Source organism: Oncorhynchus tshawytscha, unplaced genomic scaffold, assembly GCF_018296145.1.
Source record: "Oncorhynchus tshawytscha isolate Ot180627B unplaced genomic scaffold, Otsh_v2.0 Un_contig_13698_pilon_pilon, whole genome shotgun sequence".
Taxonomy (NCBI): domain Eukaryota; kingdom Metazoa; phylum Chordata; class Actinopteri; order Salmoniformes; family Salmonidae; genus Oncorhynchus; species Oncorhynchus tshawytscha.
Genome location: NW_024607155.1, coordinates 2437 through 16766, shown reverse-complemented (window position 1 = coordinate 16766; position 14330 = coordinate 2437). Strand labels below are relative to the sequence as shown.

Here is a 14330-nt window from a genome sequence, read left to right as displayed (position 1 = left end):
GACCCCATTAGCTTTTACAGTAGCATCATTCCTGTTTATATGACCCTATTAGCTTTTACAGTAGCATCATTCCTGTTTATATGACCCCCATTAGCTTTTACAGTAGCATCATTCCTGTTTATATGATCCCCATTAGCTTTTACAGTAGCATCATTCCTGTTTATATGACCCCCATTAGCTTTTACAGTAGCATCATTCCTGTTTATATGACCCCATTAGCTTTTACAGTAGCATCATTCCTGTTTATATGACCCCATTAGCTTTTACAGTAGCATCATTCCTGTTTATATGACCCCATTAGCTTTTACAGTAGCATCATTCCTGTTTATATGACCCCCATTAGCTTTTACAGTAGCATCATTCCTGTTTATATGACCCCCATTAGCTTTTACAGTAGCATCATGTTTGTTTATATGACCCCATTAGCTTTTACAGTAGCATCATTCCTGTTTATATGACCCCATTAGCTTTTACAGTAGCATCATTCCTGTTTATATGACTCCATTAGCTTTTACAGTAGCATCATTCCTGTTTATATGACCCCGATTAGCTTTTACAGTAGCATCATTCCTGTTTATAAGACCCCATTAGCTTTTACAGTTGCATCATTCCTGTTTATATGACCCCATTAGCTTTTACAGTAGCATCATGTTTGTTTATATGACCCCATTAGCTTTTACAGTAGCATCATTCCTGTTTATATGACCCCGATTAGCTTTTACAGTAGCATCCTTCCTGTTTATATGATCCCCATTACTTTTTACAGAAGCATCATTCCTGTTTATATGACTCCATTAGCTTTTACAGTAGAATCATGTTTGTTTATATGACCCCCATTAGCTTTTACAGTAGCATCATTCCTGTTTATATGACCACCATTAGCTATTACAGTAGCATCATTCCTGTTTATATGACCACCATTAGCTTTTACAGAAGCATCATTCCTGTTTATATGACCACCATTAGCTTTTACAGAAGCATCATTCCTGTTTATATGACCCCCATTAGCTTTTACAGAAGCATCATTCCTGTTTATATGACCACCATTAGCTTTTACAGAAGCACTATGTTTGTTTAGGCTCTTTATTGGTGTCAGTCCAGGGCATTCCTCCATTAATCCTGGAGAAGTCTCCATCTGGGGCAGAGACAGACACCTACCTTGGAACAGTGTGTGTGTAAGTGTCTGTGACCCACCTTGGAACAGTGTGTGTGTGTGTGTGTGTGTGTGTGTGTAAGTGTCTGTGACCCACCTTGGAACAGTGTGTGTGTGTGTGTGTGTGTGTGTAAGTGTCTGTGACCCACCTTGGAACAGTGTGTGTGTGTGTGTGTGTGTGTGTGTGTGTGTGTAAGTGTCTGTGACCCACCTTGAACAGTGTGTGTGTGTGTGTGTGTGTGTGTGTGTGTGTGTGTGTGTGTGTGTGACCCACCTGTGTGTGTGTGTCTGTGACCCACCTGTGAACAGTGTGTGTGTGTGTGTGTGTGTGTGTGTGTGTGTGTGTGTGTCTGTGACCCACCTTGGGCAACCTCGCTGCCGGAGCAGACAGTAGCCACGCTCCAGAGGGTCTGCTGGAAGGCTGCGTCCACGTGCAGGCTGTCGTTACCGTACGACAGGTGCTGCAGGGAGAAGGAGGAAATAAAACACTGCTTAGTGGTATGATAGGAGGGTTAGGGTGGAGTGGTATGATAGGAGGGTTAGGGTGGAGTGGTATGATAGGAGGTTAGGGTGGAGTGGTATGAGGAGGGTTAGGGTGGAGTGGTATGATAGGAGGGTTAGGGTGGAGTGGTATGATAGGAGGGTTAGGGTGGTGTGGTATGATAGGAGGGTTAGAGTGGAGTGGTATGATAGGAGGGTTAGGGGTGGAGTGGTATGATAGGAGGGTTAGGGTGGTGTGGTATGATAGGAGGTTAGGGTGGAGTGGTATGATAGGAGGGTTAGGGTGGAGTGGTATGATAGGAGGGTTAGGGTGGAGTGGTATGATAGGAGGGTTAGGATGGAGTGGTATGATAGGAGGGTTAGGGTGGAGTGGTATGATAGGAGGGTTAGGGTTAGGGTGGAGTGGTATGACAGGAGGGTTAGGGTGGAGTGGTATGGCAGGAGGGTTAGGGTGTAGTGGTATGATAGGAGGGTTAGGGTGGAGTGGTATGACAGGAGGGTTAGGGTGGAGTGGTATGATAGGAGGGTTAGTGTGGAGGGGTATGGCAGGAGGGTTAGGGTGGAGTGGTATGATAGGAGGGTTAGGGTGGAGTGGTATGATAGGAGGGTTAGGGTGGAGTGGTATGATAGGAGGGTTAGGGTGGAGTGGTATGACAGGAGGGTTAGGGTGGAGTGGTATGACAGGAGGGTTAGGGTGGAGTGGTATTACAGGAGGGTTAGGGTGGAGTGGTATGATAGTAGGGTTAGGGTGGAGTGGTATGATAGGAGGGTTAGGGTGGAGTGGTATGATAGGAGGGTTAGGTTGGAGTGGTATAGGAGGGTTAGGGTGGAGTGGTTAGGGGGTTAGGGTGGAGTGGTATGGAGTGGTATGATAGGAGGGTTAGGGTGGAGTGGTATGATAGGAGGGTTAGGGTGGAGTGGTAGACAGGAGGGTTAGGGTGGAGTGGTATGATAGGAGGGTTAGGGTGGAGTGGTATGATAGGAGGGTTAGGGTGGAGTGGTATGATAGGAGGGTTAGGGTGGGTGGAGTGGTATGACAGGAGGGTTAGGGTGGAGTGGTATGATAGGAGGGTTAGGGTGGAGTGGTATGACAGGAGGGTTAGGGTGGAGTGGTATGATGGTATGATGGTAGGAGGGTTAGGGTGGAGATGTAGGAGGGTTAGGGTGGAGTGGATGACAGGAGGGTTAGGGTGGAATGGTATGACAGGAGGGTTAGGTGGAGTGGTATGATAGGAGGGTTAGTGTGGAGGGGTATGGCAGGAGGGTTAGGGTGGAGTGGTATGAGGAGGGTTAGGGGGTGGAGTGGTATTATAGGAGGGTTAGGGTGGAGTGGAGGGTATGGAGGGTTAGGGTTAGGGTGGAGTGGTATGACAGGAGGGTTAGGGTGGGTGGTATGATAGGAGGGTTAGGGTGGGAGTGGTATTATAGGAGGGTTAGGGGTGGAGTGGTATGATAGGAGGGGTTAGGGTGGAGTGGTATGATAGGAGGGTTAGGGTGGAGTGGTATGATAGGAGGGTTAGGGGTGGTATGATAGGAGGGTTAGGGTGGAGTGGTATGACAGGAGGGTTAGGGTGGAGTGGTATGATAGGAGGGTTAGGGTGTGGAGTGGTATGATAGGAGGGTTAGGGTGGAGTGGTATTATAGGAGGGTTAGGTGGATGGTATGAGGAGGGTTAGGGTGGAGTGGTATGATAGGAGGGTTAGTGGAGTGGCATGATAGGAGGGTTAGGGTGGAGTGGTATGACAGGAGGGTTAGGGTGGAGTGGTATGATAGGAGGGTTAGGGTGGAGTGGTATTATAGAGGTTAGGGTGGAGTGGTATGATAGGAGGGTTAGGGTGGTGGAGTGGTATTATAGGAGGGTTAGGGTGGAGTGGTATGACAGGAGGGTTAGGGTGGAGTGGTATGATAGGAGGGTTAGGGTGGAGTGGTATTATAGGAGGGTTAGGGTGGAGTGGTATGACAGGAGGGTTAGGGTGGAGTGGTATGACAGGATGGTTAGGGTGGAGTGGTATTAGGGTTAGGGTGGAGTGGTATGACAGGAGGGTTAGGGTGGAGTGGTATGATAAGAGGGTTAGGGTGGAGTGGTATGACAGGAGGGTTAGGGTGGAATGGTATGACAGGAGGGTTAGGGTGAGTGGTATGATAGGAGGGTTAGTGGAGGGGTATGGCAGGAGGGTTAGGGTGGAGTGGTATGATAGGAGGGTTAGGGTGGAGTGGAGTGGTATGATATGAGGGTTAGGGTTAGGGTGGAGTGGTATGACAGGAGGGTTAGGGTGGAGTGGTATAATAGGAGGGTTAGGGTGGAGTGGTATTATAGGAGGGTTAGGGTGGAGTGGAGTGGTATGATAGGAGGGTTAGGGTGGAGTGGTATGATAGGGGGTTAGGGTGGAGTGGTATGATAGGAGGGTTAGGGTGGAGTGGTATGATAGGAGGGTTAGGGTGGAGTGGTATGACAGGAGGGTTAGGGTGGAGTGGTATGACAGGAGGGTTAGGGTGGAGTGGTATGATAGGAGGGTTAGGGTGGAGTGGTATTATAGGTGGGTTAGGGTGGAGTGGTATGATAGGAGGGTTAGGGTGGAGTGGTATTATAGGAGTTAGGGTGGAGTGGTATGACAGGAGGGTTAGGGTGGAGTGGTATGATAGGAGGGTTAGGGTGGAGTGGTATGATAGGAGGGTTAGGGTGGAGTGGTATGACAGGAGGGTTAGGGTGGAGTGGTATGACAGGATGGTTAGGGTGGAGTGGTATTACAGGAGGGTTAGGGTGGAGTGGTATGACAGGAGGGTTAGGGTGGAGTGGTAGATAAGAGGGTTAGGGTGGAGTGATATGACAGGAGGGTTAGGGTGGAGTGGTATGATAGGTGGTTAGGGTGGAGTGGTATGATAGGAGGGTTAGGGTTAGGGTGGAGTGGTAGACAGGATGGTTAGTATGACAGGAGGGTTAGGGTGGAGTGGTATGATAGGAGGGTTAGGGTGGAGTGGTGACAGAGGGTATGGAGTGGTATGACAGGAGGGTTAGGGTGGAGTGGTATGACAGGATGGTTAGGGTGGAGTGGTATGATAGGAGGGTTAGGGTGGAGTGGTATGATAGGAGGGTTAGGGTGGAGTGGTATGATAGGTTAGGGTGGAGTGGTATGATAATAGGGTTAGGGTGGAATGGTATGATAATAGGTTAGGGTGGAGTGGTATGATAGGAGGGTTAGGGTGGAGTGGTATGATAATAGGGTTAGGGTGGAGTGGTATGACAGGAGGGTTAGGGTGGAGTGGTATGATAAGAGGGTTAGGGTGGAGTGGTATGGGTTAGGGTTAGGGTGGAGGGTGATAGGGGTTAGGGTGGAGTGGTATGATAGGAGGGTTAGGGTTAGGGTGGAGTGGTATGATAGGAGGGTTAGGGTGGTGTGGTATGATAGGAGGGTTAGGGTGGAGTGGTATGATAATAGGGTTAGGGTGGAGTGGTATGACAGGAGGGTTAGGGTGGAGTGGTATGACAGGAGGGTTAGGGTGGAGTGGTATGATAGGAGGGTTAGGGTGGAGTGGTATGATAATAGGGTTAGGGTGGAGTGGTATGATAATAGGGTTGGTATGATAATAGGGTTAGGGTGGAGTGGTATGATAAGAGGGTTAGGGTGGAGTGGTATGATAATAGGGTTAGGGTGGAGTGGTATGATAATAGGGTTAGGGTGGTGTGGTATGATAATAGGGTTAGGGGTGGAGTGGTATGATAATAGGGTTAGGGTGGGTATGATAGGTATGGGTGGATATGATAATAGGGTTAGGGTGGAGTGGTATGGGTTAGGGGGTGGAGTGGTATGATAATAGGGTTAGGGTGGAGTGGTATGATAATAGGGTTAGGGTGGAGTGGTATGATAATAGGGTTAGGGTGGAGTGGTATGATAATAGGGTTAGGGTGGAGTGGTATGATATGAGGGTTAGGTGGAGTGGTATGATAGGTGAGTTAGGGTGGAGTGGTATGATAATAGGGTTAGGGTGGAGTGGTATGATAGAGGGTTAGGGTGGAGTGGTATGATAGGTGAGTTAGGGTGGAGTGGTATGATAGGAGGGTTAGGGTGGAGTGGTATGATAAGAGGGTTAGGGTGGAGTGGTATGATAGGAGGGTTAGGGTGGAGTGGTATGATAGGTGGGTTAGGGTGGAGTGGTATGATAGGAGGGTTAGGGTGGAGTGGTATGATAATAGGGTTAGGGTGGAGTGGTAAACATTTCTGTGTAATACACTGGTCCACTCTATAGACAGATCCCACCTGCTCCGTGTTGCCTTCTCACACTCGCCAGATTGAACTGAGACAAACCAAGGTGAACTGAGCTAGCATGATCTGTCATAGTTGCTAAAAGGACTAACCAAAAATGAAATCGCCAAGGCAACACGGTTTGGTTGTTGTCAGTGTGACAGTGTGAAAAGGGTATCAGAGACTCACCAGGTATCGTTCTGATGACACGCTAACTAGGATGAGGTCATCCCCGACTCGGACCTTCTCTCCCTCTGACCTCTGCTTGGAGGCAGGGTGGATGGTCCACCAACAAGCTTCTCCTGTCAGAGACGAGACAGGAGGATATGGCTGAGACTATGGTGACATCACAGTAACCTTCTCTGACCTCTGACCTCTGCTTGGAGGCAGGGTGGACATGCTTCTCCTGTCAGAGACGAGACAGGGGGATATGGCTGAGACTATCTCTCTCTGAGCCTCTGTCTCTCTGTCTCTGAGTATATCTCTCTGTCTCTGAGCTTCTCTCTCTCTCTCTCTCTCTCTCTGAGCCCCTCTCTCTCTGAGCCTCTCTATCTCTGAGCCTCTCTATCTCTGAGCCTCTCTACCTCTGAGCCTCTCTATCTCTGAGCCTCTCTATCTCTGAGCCTCTCTATCTCTGAGCCTCTCTCTCTCTGAGCCTCTCTGTCCCTGAGCCTCTCTGTCTCTGAGCTTTCTCTCTCTCCTCTCTCTCTCTGAGCCTCTCTCTCTGAGCCTCTCTGTCTCTGAGCTTTCTCTCTCTCTCTCTCTCTCTGAGCCTCTCTCTCTCTGAGCCTCTCTCTCTCTGAGCCTCTCTATCCCTGAGCCTCTCTGTCTCTGAGCTTCTCTCTCTCTCTCTCTCTCTCTCTGAGCCCCTCTCTCTCTGAGCCTCTCTATCTCTGAGCCTCTCTATCTCTGAGCCTCTCTACCTCTGAGCCTCTCTACCTCTGAGCCTCTCTACCTCTGAGCCTCTCTATCTCTGAGCCTCTCTATCTCTGAGCCTCTCTATCTCTCTCTATCTATATACATATATCTATATGCATTCGGAAAGTATTCAGACCCCTTGACTTTCTCCACATTTTGTTACTTTACAGCCTTATTCTCAAAATGATTTTAAAAAAAAATCCTCAATCTACACACAATACATCATAATTACAAAGCAAAAACAGGTTTTTAGAAATGGTATGTATAAAAAAATTAACATAAATACCTTATTTACATAAGTATTCAGACCCTTTGCTATGAGACGATGAAATTGAGCTCAAATGCATCCTGTGTCTACAACTTGATTGGAGTCCACCTGTGGTAAATTCAATTGATTGGATGTGATTTTGAAAGGCACACACCTGTCTATATAAAGGTCCAACAGTTGACAGTGCATGTCAGAGCAAAAACCAAGCCATGAGGTCGAAGGAATTGTCCGTAGAGCTCCGAGATATGATTGTGTCGAGGCACAGATCTGGGGAAGGGTACCAAAAATGTCTGCAGCATTTGAAGGTCCCCAAAACACATTCTTAAATGGAAGAAGTTAGGAACCACCAAGACTTCCTAGATCTGGCCGCCCGGCTAAACTGAGCAATCGGGGGAGAAGGGCCTTAACCAGAGAGGTGACCAAGAACCCAATGGTCACTCTGACAGAGCTCCAGAGTTCCTCTGTGGAGATGGGAGAAACTTCCAGAAGGACAACCATCTCTGTATCACTCCACCAATCAGACATGTATGGTAGAGTGGCCAGACAGAAGCCACTCCTCAGTAAAAGGAACATGACAGCCTGCTTGGAGTTTGCCAAAAGGCATCTAAAGACTCTCAGACCATGAGAAACAAGTGTCTCTGGTCTGATGAAACCGAGATTGAACTCTTTGGACTGAATGCCAAGCGTCACGTCTGGAGGAAACTTGGCACGGTGGTAGAAGCATCATGCTGTGGGACTGTTTTTCAGTGGCAGGAAGACTAGTTAGGATCGAGGAAAGATGAACGGAGCAAAGTACAGAGAGATCCTTGATGAAAACCTGCTCCAGAGCACTCAGGACCTCAGACTGGGGGTAGGTTCACATTCCAAACGGAACAACACAGGAGTGGCTTTGGACAAGTCTCTGAATGTCCTTCTGTGGTCGAGCCGGAGCCTGGACTTGAACCCGATCAAACAGCTCTGGAGAGACCTGCAAATAGCTGTGCAACGACGCTCCCCATCCAACCTGACAGAACTTGAGAGGATCTGCAGAGAAGAATGGGAGAAACTCCCCAAATACAGGTGTGCCAAGCTTGTAGCGTCATACCCAAGAAGACTCTAGGCTGTAATCACTGCCAAAGGTGCTTCAACAAAGTACTGAGTAAAAGGTCTGAATACTTATGTAACTGTGATATTTCAGGGTTTTTATTATAAACTTACACACATTTTTAAAACCTGTTTTTGCTCTGTCATTATGGGGTATTGTGTGTAGATTGAATTTATGAGATCTTTCATGTAGCAGCCAGGTTGTTGCAGGACAGACAGCAACCTAGTAACCACAGGCAGCACCACTGAGGGTCTGGAGTCTAGTAACCTCCAGCAGCACCACTGAGGGCCTGGAGTCTAGTAACCTCCAGCAGCACCACTGAGGGTCTGCAGTCTGGTAACCTCCAGCAGCAACACTGAGGGTCTGCAGTCTGGTAACCTCCAACAGGGTCTGGAGTCTAGTAACCTCCAGCAGGGTCTGGAGTCTAGTAACCTCCAGCAGGGTCTGGAGTCTAGTAACCTCCAGAAGCAACACTGAGGGTCTGGAGTTTGGTAACCTCCAGCAGGGTCTGGAGTCTAGTAACCTCCAGCAGCAACAATGAGGGTCTGGAGTCACATAACCTCCAGCAGCACCACTGAGGGCCTGGAGTCTAGCAACCTCCAGCAGGGTCTGGAGGCGGGTAACCTCCAGCAGGGTCTGGAGTGTAGTAGCATCCAGCAGGGTCTGGAGTCTAGTAACATCCAGCAGGGTCTGGAGTCTGGTAACCTCCAGCAGGGTCTGGAGTCTGGTAACCTCCAGCAGGGTCTGGAGTCTAGTAACCTCTAGCAGCAACACTGAGGGTCTGGTGTCTAGTAACCTCCAGCAGAACCATTGAGGGCCTGGAGTCTAGTAATCTCCAGCAGGGTCTGGAATCTGGTTACCTCCAGCAGGGTCTGGAGTCTAGTAACATCCAGCAGGGTCTTGAGTCTGGTAACCTCCAGCAGGGTCTGGAGTCTGGTAACCTCCAGCAGCACCATTAAGGGTCTGGAGTCTAGTAACCTCCAGCAGCACCACTGAGGGTCTGGAGTCTAGTAACCTCCAGCAGGGTCTGGAGTCTGGTTACCTCCAGCAGCACCACTGGGGGTCTGGAGTCTGGTAACCTCCAGCAGCACCACTGAGGGCCTGGAGTCTAGAAACCTCCAGCAGGGTCTGGAGTCGGGCAACCTCCAGCAGGGTCTGGAGTCTAGTAGCCTCCAGCAGGGTCTGGAGTCTAGTAACATCCAGCAGGGTCTGGAGTCTAGTAACATCCAGCAGGGTCTGGAGTCTGGTAACCTCCAGCAGGGTCTGGAGTCTAGTAACCTCCAGCAGGGTCTGGAGTCTAGTAACATCCAGCAGGGTCTGGAGTCTAGTAACATCCAGCAGGGTCTGGAGTCTGGTAACCTCCAGCAGGGTCTGGAGTCTAGTAACCTCCAGCAGGGTCTGGAGTCTAGTAACCTCCAGCAGCAACACTGAGGGTCTGGAGTCTGGTAACCTCCTGCAGGGTCTGGGGTCTAGTAACCTCCAGCAGGGTCTGGAGTCTGGTAACCTCCAGCAGGGTATGGAGTCTAGTAAACTCCAGCAGGGTCTGGAGTCTAGTAACCTCCAGCAGCGTCTGGAGTCTAGTAACCTCCAGCAGCAACACTGAGGGTCTGGAGTCTAGTAACCTCCAGCAGAACCACTGAGGGCCTGGAGTCTAGTAACCTCCAGCAGGGTCTGGAGTCTGGTAACCTCCAGCAGGGTCTGGAGTCTGGCAACCTCCAGCAGCACCACTGAGGGTCTGGAGTCTAGTAACCTCCAGCAGCACCACTGAGGGTCTGGAGTCTGGTAACCTCCAGCAGCACCACTGAGGGTCTGGAGTTTAGTAACCTCCAGCAGGGTCTGGAGTCTGGTTACCTCCAGCAGCACCACTGAGGGTCTGGAGTCTGGTAACCTCCAGCAGGGTCTGGGGTCTAGTAACCTCCAGCAGGGTCTGGAGTCTAGTAACCTCCAGCAGGGTCTGGAGTCTGGCAACCTCCAGCAGCACTACTGAGAGTCTGGAGTCTAGTAACCTCCAGCAGCACCACTGAGGGTCTGGAGTCTGGTAACCTCCAGCAGCACCACTGAGGGTCTGGAGTTTAGTAACCTCCAGCAGCACCACTGAGGGTCTGGAGTCTGGTAACCTCCAGCAGCAACACTGAGGGTCTGGAGTCTGGTAACCTCCAGCAGGGTCTGGGGTCTAGTAACCTCCAGCAGGGTCTGGAGTCTAGTAACCTCCAGCAGGGTCTGGAGTCTAGTAACCTCCAGCAGGGTCTGGAGTCTAGTAACCTCCAGCAGGGTCTGGAGTCTAGTAACCTCCAGCAGGGTCTGGAGTCTGGTAACCTCCAGCAGGGTCTGGAGTCTAGTAACCTCCAGCAGCAACACTGAGGGCTTGGAGTCTAGTAACCTCCAGCAGGGTCTGGAATCTGGTAACCTCCAGCAGGGTCTGGAGTCTGGTAGCCTCCAGCAGGGTCTGGAGTAAAGTAATCTCCAGCAGGGTCTGGAGTCTGGTAACCTCCAGCAGCACCACTGAGGGTCTGGAGTCTGGTAACCTCCAGCAGCATCACTGAGGGTCTGGAGTCTAGTAACCTCCAGCAGGGTCTGGAGTCTTGTTACCTCCAGCAGCACTACTGAGGGTCTGGAGTCTAGTAACCTCCAGCAGCACCACTGAGGGTCTGGAGTCTGGTACCTCCAGCAGCACCACTGAGGGTCTGGAGTCTAGTAACCTCCAGCAGGGTCTGGAGTCTTGTTACCTCCAGCAGCACCACTGAGGGTCTGGAGTATGGTAACCTCCAGCAGCACCACTGAGGGTCTGGAGTCTAGTAACCTCCAGCAGGGTCTGGAGTCTAGTAGCCTCCAGCGGGGTCTGGAGTCTAGTAACCTCCAGCAGGGTCTGGAGTCTAGTAGCCTCCAGCGGGGTCTGGAGTCTAGTAGCCTCCAGCAGGGTCTGGAGTCTAGTAACCTCCAGCAGGGTCTGGAGTCTAGTAGCCTCCAGCAGGGTCTGGAGTCTAGTAGCCTCCAGCAGGGTCTGGAGTCTAGTAACATCCAGCAGGGTCTGGAGTCTGGTAACCTCCAGCAGGGTCTGGAGTCTGGTAACCTCCAGCAGGGTCTGGAGTCTAGTAACCTCTAGCAGCAACACTGAGGGTCTGGAGTCTGGAACCTCCAGCAGGGTCTGGGGTCTAGGAACCTCCAGCAGTGTCTGGAGTCTAGTAAACTACAGCAGGGACTGGAGTCTAGTAACCTCCAGCAGCAACACTGAGGGTCTGGTGTCTAGTAACCTCCAGCAGGGTCTGGAATCTGGTTACCTCCAGCAGGGTCTGGAGTCTAGTAACATCCAGCAGGGTCTGGAGTCTGGTAACCTCCAGCAGGGTCTGGAGTCTGGTAACCTCCAGCAGCACCACTAAGGGTCTGGAGTCTAGTAACCTCCAGCAGCACCACTGAGGGTCTGGAGTCTGGTAACCTCCAGCAGCACCACTGAGGGCCTGGAGTCTGGTAACCTCCAGCAGCACCACTGAGGGTCTGGAGTCTAGTAACCTCCAGCAGGGTCTGGAGTCTGGTTACCTCCAGCAGCACCACTGAGGGCCTGGAGTCTAGAAACCTCCAGCAGGGTCTGGGGTCTAGTAACCTCCAGCAGGGTCTGGAGTCTGGTAACCTCCAGCAGGGTATGGAGTCTGGTAACCTCCAGCAGGGTATGGAGTCTAGTAAACTCCAGCAGGGTCTGGAGTATAGTAACCTCCAGCAGCGTCTGGAGTCTAGTAACCTCCAGCAGCAACACTGAGGGTCTGGAGTCTAGTAACCTCCAGCAGAACCACTGAGGGCCTAGAGTCTAGTAACCTCCAGCAGCAACACTGAGGGTCTGGAGTCAAGGAATCTCCAGCAGAACCACTGAGGGCCTGGAGTCTAGTAACCTCCAGCAGGGTCTGGAGTCTGGTAACCTCCAGCAGCACTACTGAGGGTCTGGAGTCTAGTAACCTCTAGCAGCACCACTGAGGGTCTGGAGTCTGGTAACCTCCAGCAGCACCACTGAGGGTCTGGAGTCTAGTAACCTCCAGCAGGGTCTGGAGTCTGGTTACCTCCAGCAGCACCACTGAGAGTCTGGAGTCTGGTAACCTCCAGCAGCACCACTGAGGTTCTGGAGTCTAGTAGCCTCCAGCAGGGTCTGGAGACTAGTAGCCTCCAGCAGGGTCTGGAGTCTAGTAACCTCCAGCAGCACCACTGAGGACCTGGAATCCAGTAACCTCCAGCAGGGTCTGGAGTCCAGTAACCTTCAGCAGGGTCTGGAGTCCAGGAACCTCCAGCAGGGTCTGGAGTCTAGTAGCCTCCAGCCGGGTCTGGAGTCTAGTAACATCCAGCAGGGTCTGGAGTCTGGTAACCTCCAGCAGGGTCTGGAGTCTGGTAACCTCCAGCAGCACCACTAAGGGTCTGGAGTCTAGTAACCTCCAGCAGCACCACTGAGGTTCTGGAGTCTAGTAGCCTCCAGCCGGGTCTGGAGTCTAGTAACATCCAGCAGGGTCTGGAGTCTGGTAACCTCCAGCAGGGTCTGGAGTCTGGTAACCTCCAGCAGCACCACTAAGGGTCTGGAGTCTGGGAACCTCCAGCAGCACCACTGAGGTTCTGGAGTCTAGTAGCCTCCAGCAGGGTCTGGGGTCTAGTAACCTCCAGCAGCACCACTGAGGGCCTGGAGTCTAGTATCCTCCAGCAGGGTCTGGGGTCTAGTAACCTCCAGCAGGGTCTGGGGTCTAGTAACCTCCAACAGGGTCTGGGGTCTAGTAAACTCCAGCAGGGTCTGGGGTCTAGTAACCACAGTCAGCATGGCACACACACCGACACACAACATAGTAAACGTCCACACCCACACAGCATCACACAACATAGTAAACGTCCACACCCACACAGCATCACACAACATAGTAAACGTCCACACCCACACAGCATCACAACAGTCTTACTATGGGAACTCATAAAACCCAGCATCAGAAACATCTCTCTCTCTGAAGCTTGCATGACAACATAACACTAGAACATGGCTTGGTAATGTTGTCTAACCTGACTGTACTAGCTATACTATGGCTGTTGGGAAAGAAGAAGAGAAAGAGACCTACCTGTTGTGTCTTCCTGCAGTCCAACATCAAACGCCAGTTTGTCGGTTGAGGATCGGGAGGTACCTAGGCAACAGAGGTACTAGACAGAGAAACAAAAGAAGCCAATTATTCCTCAACACAACCAGACACAACATGGTAGAATCCAGTCTCCTATTGCCTTGTCTGACTGGCCCAGCAACTCGTGTATCACTAGAAAAAACAGACAAGAATACAACAAAGATGATGACAACCACAATAAAGATGACAACCACAACACAGATGACAACCACAACAAAGATGATGACAACCACAACAAAGATGATGACAACCACAACAACACAGATGACAACCACAACAAAGATGATGACAACCACAAAACAGATGATGACAACAACAACACAGATGACAACCACAACAAAGATGATGACAACCACAACACAGATGACAACCACAACACAGATGATGACAACCACAACACAGATGACAACCACAACACAGATGACAACCACAACACAGATGACAACCACAACAAAGATGATGACAACCACAACACAGATGACAACAACAACAAAGATGATGACAACCACAACACAGATGATGACAACAACAACACAGATGATGACAACAACAACACAGATGACAACCACAACAAAGATGATGACAACAACAACACAGATGATGACAACCACAACAAAGATGATGACAACCACAACTGACTGACATCACAGAGCACAAACCTGGAATGGAAGATTGTGAAACTGATTCAAGTACATGTTATTTCCTGTATTTGGGTCTCCGGACACACTGCAGAGGGACTCACCATGCCGCTGTAGGAGTGTCGTAGCAGAACAGCGTGTCCGTACAGTAAGGTGCGGTGGCCCCCTCCCTGGGCCGTCTACAGGACAGAGACAGAGGGACAAGAGACACATTCAGGAACTAGTTTACACGTACAATACTGTTACTATACAGGATTAAGATCTAATCATACTAGACCGGCTCTGACACTTGTCAGGGCTTGCAAACTATCATGAATTACAAAGGGAAACCCAGCCGAGAGTTGCCCAGTGAGACGAGCCCACCAGACGAGCTAAATGCCTTCTATGCTTGCTTC

At 50.5% G+C, this 14330-nt stretch overlaps 1 protein-coding gene across 1 annotated transcript; it reads right to left on the bottom strand.

Annotated features, from left to right (window-relative positions):
• Positions 1 to 1514: 1514 nt before the first annotated feature.
• LOC112241663 (ryanodine receptor 2) lies at positions 1515 to 14114 on the bottom strand (the record flags this gene model as incomplete). The annotated part of the gene is made up of 4 exons (XM_042312394.1): positions 1515 to 1614; positions 6085 to 6197; positions 13241 to 13319; positions 14040 to 14114. Coding segments are annotated over 4 exons (367 nt in total), but the record flags the coding sequence as incomplete, so codon positions are not given.
• Positions 14115 to 14330: the final 216 nt, after the last annotated feature.